The 21,015-nt window shown below is 37.6% G+C and overlaps 1 protein-coding gene across 1 annotated transcript in view; it reads right to left on the bottom strand.

Moving 5' to 3' along the window:
• Positions 1-306: 306 nt before the first annotated feature.
• Positions 307-21,015, bottom strand: part of erbb4a (erb-b2 receptor tyrosine kinase 4a) — a 136,462-nt gene continuing 115,753 nt past the window's right edge. Inside the window, exons 20-27 of the mRNA XM_043240427.1 lie at positions 19,351-19,536; positions 8,786-8,941; positions 8,471-8,546; positions 8,189-8,335; positions 7,199-7,296; positions 6,902-7,081; positions 5,907-6,204; positions 307-4,485 (exon numbers count right to left, since the gene is read on the bottom strand). Coding sequence (XP_043096362.1) covers positions 3,632-4,485; positions 5,907-6,204; positions 6,902-7,081; positions 7,199-7,296; positions 8,189-8,335; positions 8,471-8,546; positions 8,786-8,941; positions 19,351-19,536 — 1,995 coding nt within the window. The 3' untranslated portion in view covers positions 307-3,631. The remainder of the gene's footprint in view (positions 4,486-5,906; positions 6,205-6,901; positions 7,082-7,198; positions 7,297-8,188; positions 8,336-8,470; positions 8,547-8,785; positions 8,942-19,350; positions 19,537-21,015) is intronic.

The following is a 21,015-nucleotide window of genomic DNA, read 5'->3' as shown; positions in this document are numbered from 1 at the left end:
TATTACAGGTCACCAACACAAAAGGAGACATTTAAAAGGACAAAAGCTGGCTCTGCGCACGAAGATCATCACACACAATGTGCTGAGCGAGACAGGAACATCTCACTTACTGATCGTGTCAAATAAACATACATCACTGGAGCACAGGACAAGTTATGGTGCACTCAGACCTTGAACCCTGGGTATGAGCAATAATAATAGCAGGATGTGTCTTCACTGGTAATAACTATAGCTATATAAACTTTTGGTTGGAACTGTGGATAGTATGGTGCAATGTTGTGATGCTGGAATAAACAGGACACAGAAAAACATCCACAGGCATTTATTCTTAGAGAGGAACAACATGGGTTGAGGTAAACCTCCATGAGCTGACAGTTTGATTCATTTACTGCCTCTGCCTAGCTGGAATAAAGTCTCCATGCGCAGAGATCAGTGAGCTAAAATACTCTACTTCCTTGTCTTATGAACAAAAGAGACAGGAATGAAAGAGGAGACAGACAATGATGTTTTTAAATTCAAGTCAAACTGAGGGAAATTGAAACAGAATGAGTTAATTATTTATTTAGAACTACTGATTCTACAGTTTTTATTGTACGTCAGTTGTGCATATGACTGCTTGGATTTGTACCATAACGTACTGCAATGTTGCCTTCATGGAAATGCATTTCACCAGCCTGCTCCTGTGATTAAAATAATAATAATAATACATAACTAAATAAATACAAATAGTCATCTAAAGTCTTAATGTGGTAGGTGTAAATCTCGAGAGTTTACAATTAAAAAAGCAGCCTGGACAATCTGCTTGATGAATGAAATTACTGAATAAACAACCAATATAAATCATTTTTAGATGTTGGGCGTTAAAGAAATAGTTCACCCAAAACTGGAAAAGTGTTGAAAGCTTACTTTATTGGAATAGATTTGGAGAAATGTAGCATTACACCACTTTCTCAATAAATGGATCATCCGCAGTGAATGGGTGCCGTCAAAGCAGCTCACAATAATTGGATGGGTCATTTGTTTTTTACAAACACACAGCTTTTCACTTCATGATGTTAATTGATGGACTGTAGTGGATTACCGATGGTACCCGTTTACTTTAGAGGATCCATAGGTGAATAAGTGATGCAGTACTAATTTTCACAAAAGAAACAAAATCATCTACATCTTGGACAACCTGATGATGAGTAACTTGTCAGCATTTTTTTTGGGGGGGGTGAACTTTTTCTTTAATTAAAGATCAGTTTCCATTCCAATAACTTACTAATTATCAGTTAAAACAACAAATAAATAAAACAAAAAGCAGAGGAAGCAGCAAACACATGAATGTAACTTGCTGGCAAATCCAATTCCATAGCCCCATAGTAATTGTTTGTAAGGGCAAGTTCAGACATGATGGATTGCAGCTGAAAAGTGTAGTGAACAAGCTGGTGCTTGTACCATACAACAACAACAAAAGACCTCCACATCTCAGACTCTAGGAACATAAGAACAATTTTAAAATCTCAAACAAGACCTTTATTGTGTCATTCCATCAAATAGAATTACAACAGGGATGAGATGCATCTTTTGGAATAGCCCCAAAACAAACAAAAGTACAAGGCAAAGAAAAGAACAAAACAGAAAAGCCAAACAAATCTAGCTACATCTCTCATGGCGGTTCAGTCAAAAGCAAATCAAAGCCTCATAATTTCAGCATGGTATGTTTAGGACCAAATTTGCACAGTCACAACTTCTTATCTGCTATGACACTCTGACATAATTAATGACAAACGCCCATTAACAGTTTATAAAACATATGAACACTTTCGCCCTGGCCACAATACGGTCACACTCTCACTGAGAGCAGGATACATTTCAGACAAAAGTATTTTCTGTCACAGTACTTTGAAAAATTCTCCATTGGAGATCAGTAGTTTATTTGAGTTTGTATTGTGCCCTCCATCACCTGTAATATTGCCTTCCAGAATATAGCGACCTTGCCGTTAAATTCATTACTAGATGAATTAAATACAACAACATGTTCAATACATGGTTCCCCGGCTGTGGGTGAGTCTGTTTGCACATGGGTGGCTCAGTAAATATTCAAATCAGTTTCACGTATATTTACAACAGTTAAAGATTCCAGGTCAAATCACTCCATTGGCACATCCACCGATGCTTTTGTGCCACTGAGGAAGGCACTTATTTCCCGTTAGCTCAAGAAGCTGTATGGCTAGCCATGTGCTCTTTCTCTGCCTGTATCAGATTTGTTTGTACATCTGAGTACAAAACTGGGGGAAATTAGTAAGGTCTTTAAAAAACATGAAAAAGAGCGCAATGACTGAAAATAAATAGCAGTGTAGTCCATTAAGAAATCCACTACAGTACAAGAAGATGCACCAATTTACAATCCACGTCATTGTCTCATTCACATAAGAGTTACGGTAACCCCGTTTTCTTAAGGGGCGATCCTAGATTCGTAACGAATCCTTGTCCTTCAGTCAAGAAAATGGAAGAGAATATAGCTTACGGCATCAACAGCAAGAATACAAGATGAATAGGAAGTGGTCAAAAAGACATCTGGTCAAAACCACAAAGAAACATTACAAGTCCATTTCCTTTCGAATAAAAAAAACACTAGAATGTGTGAATTCTTGATTTTCCTTACCTTCCCAGTTTCCACAAAGTTATGACGCACCAAACTGTAGGAGAGTTAGTCAGAGGTGAGAATTAAAGAGTTCGTTTGAACAAAAATGAATATTCTTTCATCATTTAACCCTTAAAAGCAAACATGACTTGAAATTTCAAACACTAAATAAGACATTTTAAATAAGTTCTGAGATATTTTGTCCCTTCACCAAAACTTAAAGAGTTCATAAAACAAATCCAAAAATGCTGGGTTAAATACAAACCGGTGCTGGCTAAAATACGGACAAATCCAGCAGTTGGGATACTGCCCAGAAGATTGGGTTAAACATTTAACCTGTATTTAATCCAGCATTTTTAGATTGTATAAAGAGGTTTAATCTAAATCTTCTGCAGAGACACAATTGCTTAATGTGATTATGCAATTTAGGCATTTTTTCATATATAAACACTGAGCAATGCGCGCACATAGAGCTTATCAAATACGGTAAATGGAAGATTAACCATACTTGCTTGACAAGTGACAAAAAACAATTCATATGGATTTATTTTATGAACTTTTTGAAAGTTTTGTTGTACACTGAAAAAAAGTGTCATTTTTATTCTGGTCTAATCAAAATTTTAATTTTTTTTCTTGGTGCAATGGACCTTCAATGGAGAGACATATCAATCAGGATTCGAAAATGAAAATATTTTCATTTGAGTTTGAAAGTGCTTTAAGTTTGGAGTAACATGAGGGAAGGTAAATGATACAGAATACCCATTTTTGGTTTACACTTTCCCTTTAAAGAATGTACATCTAAATACATTCTGATTTGTTGGAATAGAAAAGATGGAATAGCTTTTGGAATAATTTAGAGGCACTTTGGTTGATCGGTTTTCCTTGTAAAGTCTGATAAGTCTCCTTCAGTAATTCCTGAAGTTGGGACTTTTCCTGTTCTTCGGTAATTCCAAATTAGCATACGGTGCTGGTGGAAGAATCTGGCTCTCTAGAACTGCGGCATTACACTACCGTATTCCTGTGCCGGTAAGGTGGAGGTGGCAGAACCGTTCCTGGCCTCTTGTTAAACTCGGAAAGATATTCAGGGTTGTCAGCCATGGCGATGCGACTTCGGATGCTGTGCCTGTAAAGATGTTTGCTTTTGCACACTTGAGTTGGATCTTGAGGGTTCTGTTGGGTCACCTTGGGCGGTAGACTATGCTGCCAGTAGTCAGGATTATCAAAATTCTTCTTTGACTTTCTGTCGACCATTACAGTACCAGAATGACCCGTTTGAAGCATGTTACCTGGATAGACAAGGTGGCCGGGAAGGCCGGATATACTTTTACCGGTGACTGCAGATTTCGACACTTGAGCCGGATGAGTTGTAGAGCCAGACTGACTTGCCAGACAAGGTTGGATCTGTTGGCTGACGAGGGAGATTTGGGTTAATAAGGAGGGATTGCCAGACATGCTGGAGGAATTGGATTCAGCACCGTGTGGCGACTGGGAATGCTGGCCATTTTGGCTCATCGATCTTGTCTGGGGGGGCTGAACAGGTGGAACGGCGAAATGAACATGTGTTCCCTGGCCGTGGTGGTGGGCTTTCCCAGTTTGTGTCGGGAGGATAACGTGGCTACTTGCGGTGTTGGCTGTTGTTGTCATCTGCAGAGGGATGGAAGCTCCATTTTTCCTCATAATCTCCTGGTTCATGTTGTTGTTGTATGTGTTGAGGTAAAGGGGTTCATTGATGTATTCATCTTCACCCTTGAGTTTCCTATCAGGGGTGCTGTGATAACCCGGGTTGTCCAGTGCAGTAATATTTCCATTTTTCCGCTGGTTTACGAAAGGATTCTCCTCGACAGGGCTAAGATGGTCTGTAGACACAAAAGAAAATGAAAATAGAATGTCAAAAGCGCAATATATATAAAATCTTTGGTATTAACAACTAATAATTACTGAAGCAGAATACACTAGATTTACACTAGTAGTAGACAGCACTGGTATGTTGATCATAATCATATAATATTATACATTACACATATTTATTACACAAACGCACACACACACACACACACACACAATACAGTAGATACAATTTTGCATTCTATGACACCTCTAAAAGAAACACTGTGGCCTACATTTGTACAAATTTCATGACCTACATTTCACAATTCATCGCACTTGTGTGTTATTGTTCAGGAAATGAATGAGAATTAATGAGCTGATTAAATTACTGTTCACTTAATACATATGCAGCATAATAAATGAGCAATGTGTCTAGTTTTTCCAGACGAGAACATCAGTGTTAGTTTTTTCCGAATATGTTGATTGCATGTGCACAGAAATACTCATTCAGCTGTGGAGCATATGTGAACATCTTCAGAATAAAGGCTTAATTATGTAAATATGTTCAAAAGTAGCAACACTACATTTTCTAGTATGATAGCAGCTTTTTGTGTTTCTTTTTTTTTTTTATTAAAGTAGCTCGTTTATTCATTCAAATAGCTTGAATGTTTTGGTCACATTATATTGAGCATTAAGTATTTTAAATCGGCTGTCTAAGGCAATAATGTCCTAGTTAGGATTAGGAAATGCATTAGTAAATGTCATAAACAAATAAATAAAATCTGATTTACCATCGTATGAATAAATTAATTTTTTTATATTTACGTAAATAGTAAACAGCTATTTTAAATTGTACAAATATTTTACAATATCACTGATTTGACTATACTTTAATAAAATGCAGCACAGGCAAGCATAGAAAACATTTTTATTTTTTCAAACACGTTTTACTGACCCCCAACTTCTTAATGGTGATATGGTATTCTTAAATAGCTACTTTGTGTTGGTAACATATAGCCTTCTGGCTGTAGTTTAACTACCGATACTAGCATTAAAACAGTGAGTAGCCTGCTTGTAGTTAACCACCCACAATTCATTGGCACTCTTTAGTTTGAGGCCTCTAGAGGTGAAGGATTAGACCATTAACTGCTGCCAAAATTTGTAATGGAGGAACTCAGAATCTATTGATTTATCATCCTACTCAACCCACCACACTGGATTAATGTTTTACTCCAGACACCCTTTTGTTTTAAACTATCCGAGATTGAAATGGAATGGCCACGATATTATCGACCAGAGAATGTGTAATAAAAGACTTTCAGAGGTGATTTACACCAAAATAATTCATGTATACCCAGTAGCATCATGCACATGCACCCTCATATGTTTGCGCCAAGTGCAACTTCTCAAACAGGACATTGAATATTTCAAATAGCTGTCTTTATTTTACCTGAGGCTGATTTGTTCATAGGGCTCATGTAACCATCTTCACCAGTGGCCTTCTGATTCCTTTCTGCGAAAAACACAGTTGGGTCTGCGCTGTAGCGCTGGCTGTCACAGTCGTCTCCAGCAGACACGGGCTGTTTTTTCAAGCTCCCATTACAGTGTTGTTCCTCAAGGGCTTCGAGACCCGCACCTTGTGTGCTTATAGGAATGAAGACGCCACTCGCTGTACCAGAAGTATCATGAGAACAAGCTCCCATCCCGTCTTCTGGGATAAAAACTCTCTCACGACACTTGAGTTGTGTCTATATGAGGGAACAAAAATAAAGTTTAGATGGATCCTCCACCTTCATCAATGACTCAGCAATCTTTTCATAAAAGTAAGAAAATCATTTCATTTTCAGTAAAGTAAAATTCCGTACTAAAACAATAGAACAGGAGTGCATGTCTATCTCATGTCGGGGATGACGGCAAGTTTCATTACTAGTGAATCTATAGGCTTCAGAGACAAACAGAAGTATGATTATTTATTAAGTAAGCAGCATTAAAGTACATAAGTGAAAGCCAGAACTGTTTTGGCTTAATAATTATGTAATAATTTTTGTTCAAGGAATAGTTTAGCCAAAAATTACAGAAAGTTTACTTGCCACCAGTTGGTGGTAATGTTGTTAAATTAATGTTTATTGAATATTTCAGTTTAATGAGTCTCACCATGATGGTGATTCGTTCTCCTGTGAATGACACTAAGTACCTTCTATATATGTTCATATTTAAAAGCTGCTAGTGATGGGCTTTGGTTCATCACATGACTCTCAAAAACATTGTTACCATATTTTTTTAAGGTACAGTTCCAGCAACCATGGCTGCCATTTTTGTTACCATAATTATTTGTTTTTTTATGTTATGATGTTTTATCAGCTGTTTGGACTCTCAGAGGATCTGTTGGTGATCAGTATACATTTTATCAGTTCATGAAAAGATATATAAAGAGGCTACACTTACCCTACTGGTATCCATTGGTGGTCTTGTGTAAGAAGATGTGTAAGAAGAGGTAGCGATATTGAAAGTCTGAGGAACCAAGTACTCCTCTGCGTCCATCAGGTCATCCAGCTCCTCCTCATCGAGAAGACTCTGGAAGAACTTACTGTGGTTGGGGCTGGGAAGCTTCATGCGATCGTCCCCCTGAGAGCAGAAATGACACCATCACTCTCTGCAATCACCTTGAGTTAAATGGGCGGTGTAGGACAAATTTATTGATTTTCAAGGTGAGATGTAATACAAAAATAGTCGTATTCTCACCTGTATGACGAGGTATCTCTGAGGGTCTCGTGCCATGCGGCTGAACTCTGCAGCGAGTTCTTTAAACCGAGGCCGACTATCAGCATCAATCATCCAGCCTGCGGTGAAGACAGTAAGCAATGCCAAGTAGTAACTGCATTTGTCATATACACCATTTTTATGGACAGTGCATTATTTTATTTATGTTTTTTTACAAAGAGAGATAGACAAGCAGAAAGATATTCTGATAGCAAACCAAACAGGCAGACCAATAGATTCATATATAGATAAATAAAAAAGCCAGACAAGGGGAAATAAATGCTAATTACAAATTATATAACAAAAGGAATAAAAAAAAACAAATAATTGAAAGAAAGACAAATTCACATTAGAGATAGATAGATGAATGGATAGACAGATGGATAGATAAATAGGCTCATTTGCATCTCATTGTTTTTTTCAGCCGTTTATTACTGAACTTCTTACAGTTCTATTATGTCTCTGACAGGAAGTAACATGCCCTCACCTTGCAGCAGCCTGCTCCTTATTTCCTCCCAATTAATTTCCTTTCAGTTCTCACGCTCAAACACATTATCCAAATGAGCAGCAATTACTCACGCAATCACACCACGTTTCATCTCCATCAATATTTCGCATTTCATTGTCCGTGGGGTTACAGATGTCACAGCGAGTAGAATCACAAACAACAGCTTACAGTCAAAATGTAATTAGAATTAATGGGTTCAATCCGAGTCTCATTTCAACTCTTTGTGTTTATTTGATTGAACCGGCTGAGAAACCCCAGTGCTCATCCAGCTGCTTATTTCCACAGTCCACAAGACTGTCTGGTCAGACGTGGTGAGCGGCTGGGATAAAAACCATGCGATTGCAAGTATATAACTACAGCATGGAAAAATCGTGGTATTCAAATACCTTACAGTATCATTCAAATACTACACATGACAAGTGTAGTATGTGAATACAAGCATGCTTTCTGAAGCATTCACTCACATTTGACCATCACCATGTAGACGTCTATGGTGCAGATGGGCGGCTGGGGCAAACGCTCGCCCTTCTCCAAGATGTCTGGAATCTCGCGTGTGGGAATCCCATCGTAGGGCTTTCCTCCGAACGTCATCAGCTCCCAGATAGTCACACCTGAATGACAATATATAAAGTCAACAAATCATGTTCTGTACGTAAAAAAAAACACTGCAAGCTGCACTACATGCAACAAGGGCATTGTATTAAGCTCTTTTAAACAAAAGTAAAAGTAAAAAGTGTTTTACTCACCATAACTCCATACATCACTCTGATGTGTGAACTTTCTGTAATGAATGCACTCCAGGGCCATCCACTTGATTGGCATCTGCATAAAAGAAAGAATTCTCATCAATATGTGATAATCTATATAGTAATGCAATCACGCGTTAACCAAAAAAAACTTCACTGCAGTATGATTAGAAATTAGAAATACAATCAAGCAACTACTATTCACATTAACATTGATTAATAGTTTGGTTTCCAACCCACCATATGAACTACAAAACCACTTTAAAATGATTTCAATAATTTCAAGCCAGTGTGTCTCAGGTTTTAACCACTTGCCTTCCCTCCGTCCGAATTATACTCCTTTTCATCAGCATCCAGCAGTCGAGCGAGTCCAAAATCAGTGATCTTGACGTGGTTTGGAGATTTCACCAGGACGTTACGGGCCGCGAGGTCCCTGTGCACCAGACGCCTCTCCTCTAGGTACATCATACCCTGCCGAAGACGAGATCTGAATGCTTCTGTACCAAAACACTATTATTATAATAATACAGCTATAAAACAGTAGAGGTCAGTTAAGAATATTCATCCCACTTAAACTTGAACTACATTAGCTTCAGTGACAAGTTGAACTAAATTAGCTGCAAGTTATTGCACTGCAAGATAGGAACGCAAAAGAAATCATACTAGATTCATAGTGAAATAAGATAGTATAACAAGATGTTATTAAGATGTTTCTTTAAATAAATATTTTCTGTAGGATTTTTTTTTTTTTTTTTTTTTAGTACAACCGTTGGCACAATGGTACAACCATATTTGCTGTAGATCTTTACAAATATTTTTTCTTGTCTGTATTGTCTGTACCCAAACTGTGACAGAAAGATTGCACTTAAAACCACAGAGTTCTTTTTATCAGAACCAGAAACATACAAATTTGTAAAGAAACAAAGAACATTGTGTAGTTCTGAGAACAAATTGTCATGTTTGAGAAACTCTGAAGACAGTAATTGTCCCTGCAAGTTGTGTCTCTTTTGCTGCTCATCTTTACTGTGAAAAAGATCGAATGGCACAGTGATATAAAATTGCTTTCATTTCAGTCAGTAATATTTTGCAAAGAAAAGTGTAGAAATACAACCCAGGGGACAACAAAGCGTTTCAAGGTTACGCTTGTATATTGAGAAAAAAAAAAAAAAAAATATGAGAATTATAATGGTAGAACTGGTCTGAATATTTCCAATGCTTTATTATGAAAACAACATTCAATAGAAGACATCAGTGACCATCAGGCTGTGTTCAAAACAGTAAATGTCTGAAAAATGAGAAATATATTTCTCTGTAATACACTGTTCCATTTGCCACACCGTCCATCACTGCATAGGCAATATGTCCTTTTCTTTTTTAAGTGCTACTCAAAATTAGTCAGACAGCAGCAAAAGAAAAAAGCAGACAAAAGCTGAGTCAAGCACATTGTACTAAAATGCATTTTGTCCTGAAACTTGTCAGCATTACAGACAAATGTGAGAATTAAACATAGGCGCAGACACCTAAAAATGAGAAAGTGAATCATGGACCGATCAATCACCAGCCACACAGACACACACACACACACACACACACACAGACACGCACACACACAGACAAACACGCACGCACACGCGCACACAAACAGGCCACAGTGTTTGTCAAGTGATGCTTTTTAATTACTGTATTAATAAAAAGTGTACTTTTTATTATCAGCTTGTATATAATCTAACAAGTCAACAGAAAATATCAGGATATCTTGATACATTTTCAAACTTGTTTACAAAAGAAATATGCATTAAATGTACACTACCCTTCAAAATGCAAATGCAAACTATGATTAATCAACTATTTAACTGAAAAATGTAGTAGGTTTACTTAATGAATTAGCTTTTATTATGAAAGATCACTAGATTTATTGATTCAATATGTTCATGATTCTTTTTGCCACTCTTTTAGAGATAGAACAATATTTAAATGGAGAACTTGGCTTTGGATATCCCCATCCTCATTTCTTACAGTTTATTCTCTAATTTGGCATGAATAATATGCACATTCTCCAGTCACTTAACGGCAATAAAACATACCCAGTCCAAATCATAACTGTGTCAACAGCAGTGCAAGCCCAGCATCTCTCATAGGATAAATTACACAGCACTATTCTAAATGAGCAGCATCTTTCCATAGTCTTACAAAGCATACATTTATTTTTTATTAACCATTAAACAGAAAATTAATTCCCTCAGGCGGGTTCCGTTCTTCCCCTTCACCATGACCATTGCTTTAGTACTGAAGGATCAAGTGTTTAACGTCTTACACGCTCCATGGATTTCTAATTCTTTTAAACAGATACAGGACAGAATGAACACCACTTGGCTCAGGTATGCTGAGGTTTGTAGTAATCAACATTTTCATTGATTGACTGTCCAGTCCCAGAAGTAATCTGTTTTAAATACACTTTCATTTGACTGCACTGTAATTGCATTGGCGTAGCCGCATGCTGGCTCTCCTAAAGTAGCCAAACAAATACATGCAATAAAAATGCTGTTTACTTGTACTCTTTTGGCTGATATTTTTTAACGTAATGATGGCTTATGAAAGGTTCATATTTTGGTTTGAAGAGTCCCAAAAACTGTTTGGCATGCATGCAAGGTCAAAAAACACTTTCATTCTATTATTATATGCATTTATTTTTTACCTTATTTGCTCAATAACTCCCAAATAATTAAACAATGATTTTTTTCCCAAACCCCTCCTTTGAGAGATCTCGGTGATTGGTCAACCGGTCTCAGTTTCACTGCATCATGCCTGTGATGCCTGATAAAAGCAGCATTTGTGCTGCTTTATGTACTGTGTTACCAGGGAAACCACTATTTGTACTGCTCCAAAAGCGGCATCTAGTGGCAAAGAATGAATTTGCATTTTCATTCAGACCAAAGCAAAAAAAAAGACACACAAGTGGGCTGGGAATATGCTAATGTTTCATGTTGACATCGACAAACCTGCTTGGGCTTTGTTTTAAAAACAACTAATTTCAATGACTCAGAATCGGCTTTCTTTTGAGACATTAACTTTATACACAGTCCACATTCATATTTAAAACTTTGAGTAATGTTTTCATTCACTTAGAGCCGTCTTTCACACTGCGTGAAAGGTCATTTCCAAAAATCCATAATAGGGGCACTTTAATACTTTAAAGTGATGTTGAACTGACAGAAGTGAAGGTCATTCATAAGTAAACTCAATCAGATATGAGTGCAAATATAATTATATAAGTCATTTGCTTTCGTATATTATTATTTAATATTATATTAATTACTGCTGTGGTTGTTGCCAAGGTATCAAGGTTTATTTGAATGGCAATGCTAATGAATAGCTTTCTCCAGTTATAATATAATATTTCTAGAAGCATCCATTGCTTGCGCTTTTTGTATATTCAGAGCTTTAACTTCACTTGAAAAAAAGAGAGAGAGAGACCGCATAGATAAAACAGGAAGCAAAGAGCAGTCCTTTGTGTCCACTGTTTGAGAGCACCCAGATGAAAGTAGGAGTAACCTAATCAAAACGCCGCCTGCATTTAGCATAACAAGCCATCTGCATGCCGATCCAGGGAGCGAGACTTAATGCCGGCGTGAGGTGCATTCGGGGGCATTCATAGAGCATCTCCTCATCTCACTCTTTTATGCCCCTGCTTTTATGTGTGCATTAATAAAGGTTAAAGTTTCTCTGGAACGGAAGGGAAGAGGGTCCCTCGGTGCCCTATTACAACATATTCTCGCCTCTGAATAGACAAATAACAGAAATTAGACTCACTTGATTATTTGGAACTAATTAGAGAGTGAAAAGAAAAGAAGAAGAAAAAGGAAAAAAAACAAGGCGCTATGGTGAAAGCCTGCTTAATTCTGTGGACAATAATGCTGACAAGGGTGGAAAGAAGAAGTGGGCTGGAACGAGAGAGAAGCCAGACTCAGCATCACAATGGGAACAGAAAGTGACAGAGGTGACTGGTATAAAACATACAGCAAGGACACTTAGAAACCTATGATATATGCCCAGTAATGATGGGTGATATGGACTGTCAGCGTATAAACTGGTTAAAAAAAGCTTTAGTTTCTAACTATATTACTATTCTCCAAGAACACAAAGACATATGCAAAACTAACGTATCAAAAGGAATTTTTCAATGAAAAATTTTAAAAAGCCTTAATTCAAAAAGAGACATTCTGTAGCATTCATGGGTGTTCATCTCAATGCATCATGTCAAAGCAGCATCTCTCTATTCGGAGGAAAATTATGAAAAGTATACAGTTTATGAATATAACCCTGGTTCCTTGAGGGAACAAGAACTGCGTCCGGAGATTTCTCTCACTCTCTTGACTGAGTTGGGAATGGACTCGATCCGAGCAGGGGACATTCGTGCCTGCATCGTGGTCGAATCCCACACCACCCCTAGATAAGTGGTTCTCTGAGCCGGAGAAAGGACACTCTTCTTGGCTAAGTCTCAACCCCAACCGTTTGATGTGATCTAAAACGACCTCTCGATGTTGGATCACTTCACTCTCCAATATGAGCCAGTATTAGCCAGTCGTCGATGTAGTTTAGGATGCAAACACCCTGAAGCAGCAGCGGAGCTAGGACTGTGTGTACTACTTTCGTGAACATTCGGGGTAAAAGTGCTAGGCCGAAAGGAAGAACACAAGTTTTTTCTTTTCTCCCAAAAGCGAACCTCAGGAACTTCCGGTGAGAAGGAAGGATAGACACCTGGAAGTACACGTCTTTTAGATGCATCATGACAAACTTGTCCTCTGACCTGATTTGTGACATGACTTGTCTCAGTGTGAGCAACTTGAACTACAGCTGACTGACTGAGTGGTTCAATAACCTGAGATCTAAAATGGGCCTCAGCCCTCCCTCCATCTTGGGAACTGTGAAGTACCGGCTGTAGAACCCGGACTCCCTTTCGTGAGGAGGAACCACCTCGATGGCCTCCTTCCTCAAGAGAGTAACTGCCAGGTTTTTGAGCATGTCAGCCTGGTAAGCCTGCAACACAGCCACCGTGTGGAGGCATGCACCGACTTCACCTGCCGCCGAGTACCCCTTGCCTACGAGAGTTAATGTTGTACGCAAAGGCTTCATAGGCAAGGCCGTAGCCTTCAGGGATGACACCGAGCCAGGGGACAGATAGCCCGCAAGCGTCTGTTCGACCTTCGGCATTTCTCTGTAACAGTGTTCATTTAGACCCCCCGCATTGCCATAGTAATCACTGGTGGGAAAATAAACAAGGGGCGAGAATGGTTTCGCCCCGAATCTGCACGCCTCGGTATGCAAGTTAGGAAAAATGGCAGGCTCTGGTGTGAAGGTGGCGGCCGAGCACGCAAAAAACGGTCGTTGAGCTTGCTCTTCTGCGGCTTGGCTTGTTTCTTAGCCAGCCAATCGATTTTTAAACTAGCTACGGCTCGTTGGCGCTTTCAGCCCCATCCTCCTCGGAGGACTAGAGAGAGAGGTTCACTCTCGGGGCTGGCTAACGATCTGGCGGAAGAAGGAGGAAGAAAGGCTTGCCGTCTTCATCTCCTCCTCACGCAGATCGCACTGTGTGTCCCACGAACTTGCACGTCGCGCTGCCTCGTTTTTTCTTTACAACATTTTTCTTTACAACATTTTTCTTTACAAATCCTCATTTTGTACTTATTTGTGACTGGTGTTTTGTTTTGCCCTCTCCTCTGTGCTTTTCGTCAACTTCTGACCGGAGCTTACACGTCATCCGCTACTCTCGTGACAGCAAGTATTACAGTTAGCGGCTAGATGCTAGAAATTGTGGTTTATAAAGTTTTAATATATGGACATTTTTCATGCACAAACGTATCCCTTATCATTTCACAGTGACAAACTTCAGCTTTTTTGCCAATTTTCCAAGGCTGAAATGTAGTCTTTTTTTTTTTTTTTTTAAGACAAGACGACATAAAAAAAAATCTGATTTCGCAACAGTTTTAGCTCAGTCTCACAGAAAGTGTAGCTTAGTTTGAAGATGTCGTCTGTGTGATACATTGTTACACTATTGACTTGCTCTGAGCGGAAACACAAGTTACATGTTACCATATAGGATTAAATAAAAGTCTGAAATCATCCTGTGTGCATATCCATTTGCTATTCGAGCTATCCATTTGCATTCACTCACAAACAAACATGTTTGCAAATCTCTAAAGCAAGAAGACGGCACTAAGAGCCAGTGTATCCCTAAACATGCATGAATAATACAGAAACTGCACTAACAGGCTCTACATAATGAAACTGTGCATTGGTAATATAAGTATGAAAATCCCCCTGTGGAGTCTCCTGAAGCATAACACTGCTTTCCAGAGACATTGTGAGTTTTGTCTCTACCCTAAACCTTTGGACTGACAAGAGCACAGCAGGGAGACTGTCCATCATGTGGACGGGTCTCAAATGACACCTATAACGTACAGAAACACAGTTTCAGAGGCACAATAGGGCACTAATCTAACAGTAAAAGCTTACTTCACATGATCTGAATTCGATTAAACAAAGGGAAAAAAAGGACAGAAAGCATTAACTTAGCTCTCATGTAAAACACAAAACTGAATGAGACTCATTTCAGTCAGCTTCCATTTATACAAGGTTTTCAGGATTATGTCTGGCCAGATTTTGACCAAAGAGCGAAGATCGCCCAGATCTGAAGAGCAGAGGTGAGATCCTCTATTCCCAGAGCGTCCCACTGCCCCCTCTCATGGCATCTGCTGAAATGTCACCACTCAGGTAATAAAACAATAAATCTTTTTGATATTTAGAAGAGTAAATATCACGAAGTAACCTTGAAGAAACAAATAAAAAAAGAGAAAATGTGGCTAATAATATTGCAATACCAAAACTTCAACTTAGGAGTATCAGAGTTAACTCAAACTAAAACTAAATAAATGAATAAATAAAGAAAAATCATTGTCATTGTCAAAATTTTTTTTAAAAAAAAAACATATCCTATCAGTGATACAAAAAAATACAAATTCAGCTTTACATCTATCAATAAATAAATAAATAAATGAAATAAAAAACTGTAAATTATGATTAATCCATAAAATGTATAAGTATCACGGTGAGCTCATTTTCATGACAATGTTACTATAATAAAGAAAGTTTAGATTTTGTTTATATAAATGATTCATTTATTGACTGATAAGCCATCACATCTCATTTAGCTAAATGTAATGCTTTATTTTTTTTTTATAATTGCATTGAGTTACAAAAAGGTATACAAAAAGGAGATGTTAGAAATGATTCTCGTTTGGTTTTGAGAAATGTTAGAGGGAGTAATTGTGGGCTTTAATGAAAGGTTCAAGAACCTCTCTCACATTTCTTGGAGTCCCAAGAGAAGGAGAGGCTAAGATTAAATGCCATGAAAAGATGAAGGTGCAAATTAAAGCAGAATGCCATTAATTTCCATGTTTCGTTTCTGGTAATGGCTACAATTTCAGTGACACTCTGGTTGACATGGCCTTGGCTTCTCGTTCCCATTACAAACTGCAATTATCTACAAATTAAGCCCGGTGTCGCTAGTGGTGTCAACAGCTTACAACCCCAAACTCTACAGATGAAATCCTACGGTGTAACAGACAAACACACATTCACACGCTCATTAATGTATGTGGAGAGTCCTTCTAAGAGGCTCATGAGAAATCTCATTTAGCAGTTCCTCTAATTTGTTAGAAACTACATTACTTCAGCTGAGCGGAATCCGTTGGTATATTTGCTCCTGTGTCTCTCTAACCAAACAAATGTTATTAGTAGGCATTCATATATAAAGTGCACAGATACATTTATTTAAGTTGAGATCCATGTCATTGTTCCACAGTTGCAAGTAAGAATATAAATATACAGATAAATAAATAATATGCTAACAGCTTTCTAACTTGTTTGTACAAAAATCAAGTCTATAGCTTTGTATCTATAAGTGGAAACATAATCAATTGTTCCTCCTAGATGCTAAAAGAATAAATGGATAAATAAGTGTCTTACTATTTCAGAGGAGATCTAAAATTTGTATACTGTTATTAGATTTTCCAAGAAAACACTGCAATGAAAAGTCAGAGATTTCAGTTTGAACTCAAACAATCTGAACTGAAGTTGATACTTTGAAATTGAACATGGATTCATGCAGAAATGTAAAGCAAACATATGTAAAGCCATTCGAAACATGAACATCCTGGAACATTATTAATATTGTTGATCATCTTGCTGCGTGTAAAGACCTAGAAAAGATTGAATGTGGCTATGTACGTGTAAATATCACTTCTAGCTGAGTTTTTATATAGGAATCAGTCTGGAAAGCCATAAATAGTTCTGCTCTGCACTATAAAAAAATCAACAACAGTAGGTTTACCTGTATGCAAATGTGTCATAGAATCCAAGATAAGCTTCTCATTTGGATTCTCCACAGAAAAGCAGTAGATGAACGAAATACGGAATGAACAAGAGGTTTCTGATACCTGAAGCTCTTTAATGAGGCCAAAGGAGATGCGCCTGCAGCAAAAGAAAGCCATTTGTGCAGGGATATTACACCAAGGTATTTGCAATATACACTGTTTTTCCGATCCTGCATCTCAGGAGAACACACAGGAGAGTATGCAAAAGAGGGAATCTTGGAAGAAGATCCCTTCGGCACAATGGGAAATTTCCGTGGGGTTCCTAACTGTTGAAACACGTTTCACAGTGGCAGGTTTACAAAGACAGCATTCAAAATGCCAGACAAAGAGAAAGAGAATGACAGAAAATGCCTTATTGTGCATAAGATTAATTATGTTTATAATTATGAATAGCTCTGAAATACTGTGGGTGGAAAATATCAATTATAACATTTGCATCAATGCAACTCCAGTGTTGAGCTGCCGTCGGTGAACAAAGCACGCTGGGAGAGATGCTTGTGTGTCGGAGGTCTGCTCATTATCATAACTGTAGTGCAGAGGGGGTTAAAGGCGCTTCTGATTGGTCAAGGAGAGCTAGTTTGTTACACTTGCTATTGCTTGAAAGATTGAACCTGACAAAGTGATGCAGATTCACCCCTTTTTAAGTTAAGAACTGAGGCACGTAACCTGCTTTAAATACATCATCTCATAATGAGCGTAATCTCGTCTTCGTGCCGAGGTCATTATTTCACTGTGTGCAGGAGCAGTTTGGCAGCTAAAAGAGAATTTGGCCGGCAACAGCATTTTAACTTTTCACAGCTTGACCAGGAAAACCTCTAGCAGCGGGTCTGAGTCACCAGCAGAATTCCAGGGCAGGAACAGGCAAGGTTGTCGAGCCGTTTGTTCAACCTACAACCTGATTAATAGGTGCCATTAAGCCAAAGCCCAAAGCTCTGAGTTACAACAAACCAGCACCCATCTCTTGAACTCAGCCAATCTATTTACAACAGACAGATTAAATGACTGACTCTATGGTAGTGGAAGAGAAGTAACTTAAACAGGAATCCTGAAAACAGAGAATCCCCAGTGACTTCTCCAGCTATACGTTATTTAAAAACAAATAAATTAAGGACCTACATCAAGGACCGAATGCAGTCCATTAAGACCATAAAGTGAAATATTTTTTTTAGTGCTGAAAAACAATTAATTTCAATTAATATATAATATAATATATAATTGTAATAATGATAATAATAATTATTATTATTATTATTTGCGTTAAATATATAATAAATTGCAATTAATATATATTAATTTAATTAATAGGGCAGGATTGCTTCGCTATTTGTAAAAAGAACAAACAAACAAACAAAAAATCTGCTATAAATTGTTCAATAGCTCAGTTAAAAAGTCACAGATGGTCAGTTTTTCAATTCCAAGCTGAAATGAAGATTGATGCAAGCCTTTAAAATACATGTTGCCTTCATTTATATGCATGCCCTTTAATATAATAATATGCAGCAGACCAACAAAAGACAAAAAAATTGTAAACTGTTTTTTTTAATCATCAACATGTTCTTAGTTAAATACATGCAGAAGTGTGTGTGTGTGTGTGTGTGTGTGTGTGTGTGTGTGTGTGTGCGTGCACCTGGTATTTGTCACATTATGGGGACCAAATGTCCCCACAAGGATAGAAATACCAATAAATGTTGACCTTGAGGGGACAATTTTTAGGTCTCCATGAGGAAACAAGCTTATAAAACATACACAATTCAATTTTTTGAAAATGTAAAAATGTCCATAGTTTCATGTAAGGGGTAGGTTTAGGTGTAGGGTTGGTGTAGGGCAATAACATATACAGTCTGTACAGAATAAAAACCATTACATCTATGGAGAGTTCTCATAACACATGGACACACAACATGTGTGTGTGTGTTTATGTTAAAATATAGAATCTGTTGCATAGTGTGCAGCACATATAAGTAAAGTATTGCTAAAGCATCTAATTAATGGAAGATTGAAAATATATCTCAAAAGATCTTTGCCATAGGATATTTTATTCAAATCTTATTTTATTACGGTTTTTGAGTTTAATTCCAGAAATTTGATAGGGATGTGAGCATTGATGTCTGAAGTACATAACTCAAATTTGAGTTTTACAGTGAAGTGGAAGATTTTCAGTGAATCATATAAGTAATATATAATCTACAGATAGATGTGCATTAAATAATTTTAATGCATGAAGTTGAGGCAAAGAGCCACTGACGCAAATGTAAGGCAGTCACTGATGTACTGCAATATTTGTCCATAAAAGGGGAAGCATTATAATTACGTGCAAAAGTTCTGCCTGCTATAAATCTTACACAGAGATAGTTGAAATGGTTTCAGAATCAGAATCAAGTCAAAATTCTGTAGTATTTACAGGAATACTGTCTGACCGTTTGCACAAACACGTGAAATGCTGCTAACCTTTGCGATCTGCACACACCAGTTGAGCAGCAGCTGGGAGCCGATGTTCTCCTGGTGTTCATGTACGTAGTCCAGCAGGCAGCCGTGGGGCATGAGTTGAGTTACCAGCTGAATAGTGGGACTCAAGCAGACCCCCAAAAGACGCACTAGATGAGGATGCTCCATGCTGGCCATGATCAGTGCCTCCTAGAAAACCAAAAAAAAAAGTCATGCATAAAAATGTATCTCTTGAGACATTTTCCCATCAACAATTGAAATGTCTTTTAACGAATGTTAGGATCGTACTTCACAATATAGACACACTTTAAAAAATATAACACGAAAGCATGCTATATGGATATCTTTACAGTAACAGTTTTTTTTTCACAACTCTCTGATGTGTGTGCTTTTTAAATATGCTGTTTTAATTAAAACTTTTAACTTTTAAAACATGTATTTTAAGACACATTTAAGTATCCTCTTCTGTTCATAATCCAAGATGGAACAGTAATAAAGACTAATAAAATAATCTTTCTAAGATTATATATATATATATATATATATATATATATATATATATATATAATATATATATATAAAATATATTATAAAATGCATATAAAAATACAAAAATACAAATTAAAGGAGACTCAAATCTTGTCCCCTTCATCACTTTTAAACCTGTCTGTTGCTATGACGCACACAAAAACACATTCAGTGCTCCTTATGATGTTGAATCTTCTCGCTGCACCGCGCCCATGTAAACACACACATTCCTGAATGTATTATGGGTTTTGTGAACCCGTCTATGTAATGCAGCTTGGCAAGAAGGCTGTTATTTAAGGACGAGATTGTTCAAACTTGACAGGAGCTGACAGGCAAATCTTCGGTTCATAGAGCTGTATCTCATTTCACATGTAAAGAAACAGTTTATATATAAGTCTTCATGTACAAATATCAAATAAACAGCTCATTTCATTCAAAGGGTTAGATAGAAGGCCAAGAACCACTCGTGACACCTCAAAACTTGACTATAAATTATTGCAAGAAAACTCAACAAAAAAATGACCCCTTTACATTTTTTTTTTTGCTTTATTTGAAGCAGATAACTGCACTATAGGCATAAATCATACACAAAGCATAACAAGTCTCTCTGCAATTGCTATTGTACTCTTGCCTCCTACTCCAAAGATAACCTCCATTAGTGAGCCTGACCTCGGCAGCCACCGCTGGCCTGTCTCACTCAATTAGCAGTATGTTTCAAAAGGAAAAAGGGCCTTCAAAAAAAAAGCACATATAGTATATAAATATTTATGTGTTACAACGAAGACAAGGATGAATACAGATCTTTTATGAGTGGGTCTGCATCATCTTGCCTGTTTATGTATGTGCACAGATAACAGAACACACGCGCACACACACACACACACACACACACACACACAAAGGAACACACAAAGGAATTCCCTTACAATCCCACTCAGCCGCAGCACATGAGGCCGCGTTTTGATGGCTTTTTAAAGGAGCCTGACCTCTCCCTGAATCTCGGGAGAGCAAGAAAGAGACAAAAAAAGAGTGACAACAAGAAAAAAGGAGATGTGATATAGTATGTGACTTCTTGATGTTATTGTACTCCTCTATTCTTAGCATGTCTTTACTAAATTTATCTCAATGATAAGTGACATT

The sequence above is a fragment of the Puntigrus tetrazona genome, chromosome 1, assembly GCF_018831695.1.
Source record: "Puntigrus tetrazona isolate hp1 chromosome 1, ASM1883169v1, whole genome shotgun sequence".
Classification (NCBI taxonomy): Eukaryota; Metazoa; Chordata; class Actinopteri; order Cypriniformes; family Cyprinidae; genus Puntigrus; species Puntigrus tetrazona.
The sequence above is the reverse complement of the archived record's forward strand: the minus strand, read 5'-3'. Positions and strand labels throughout refer to the sequence as shown.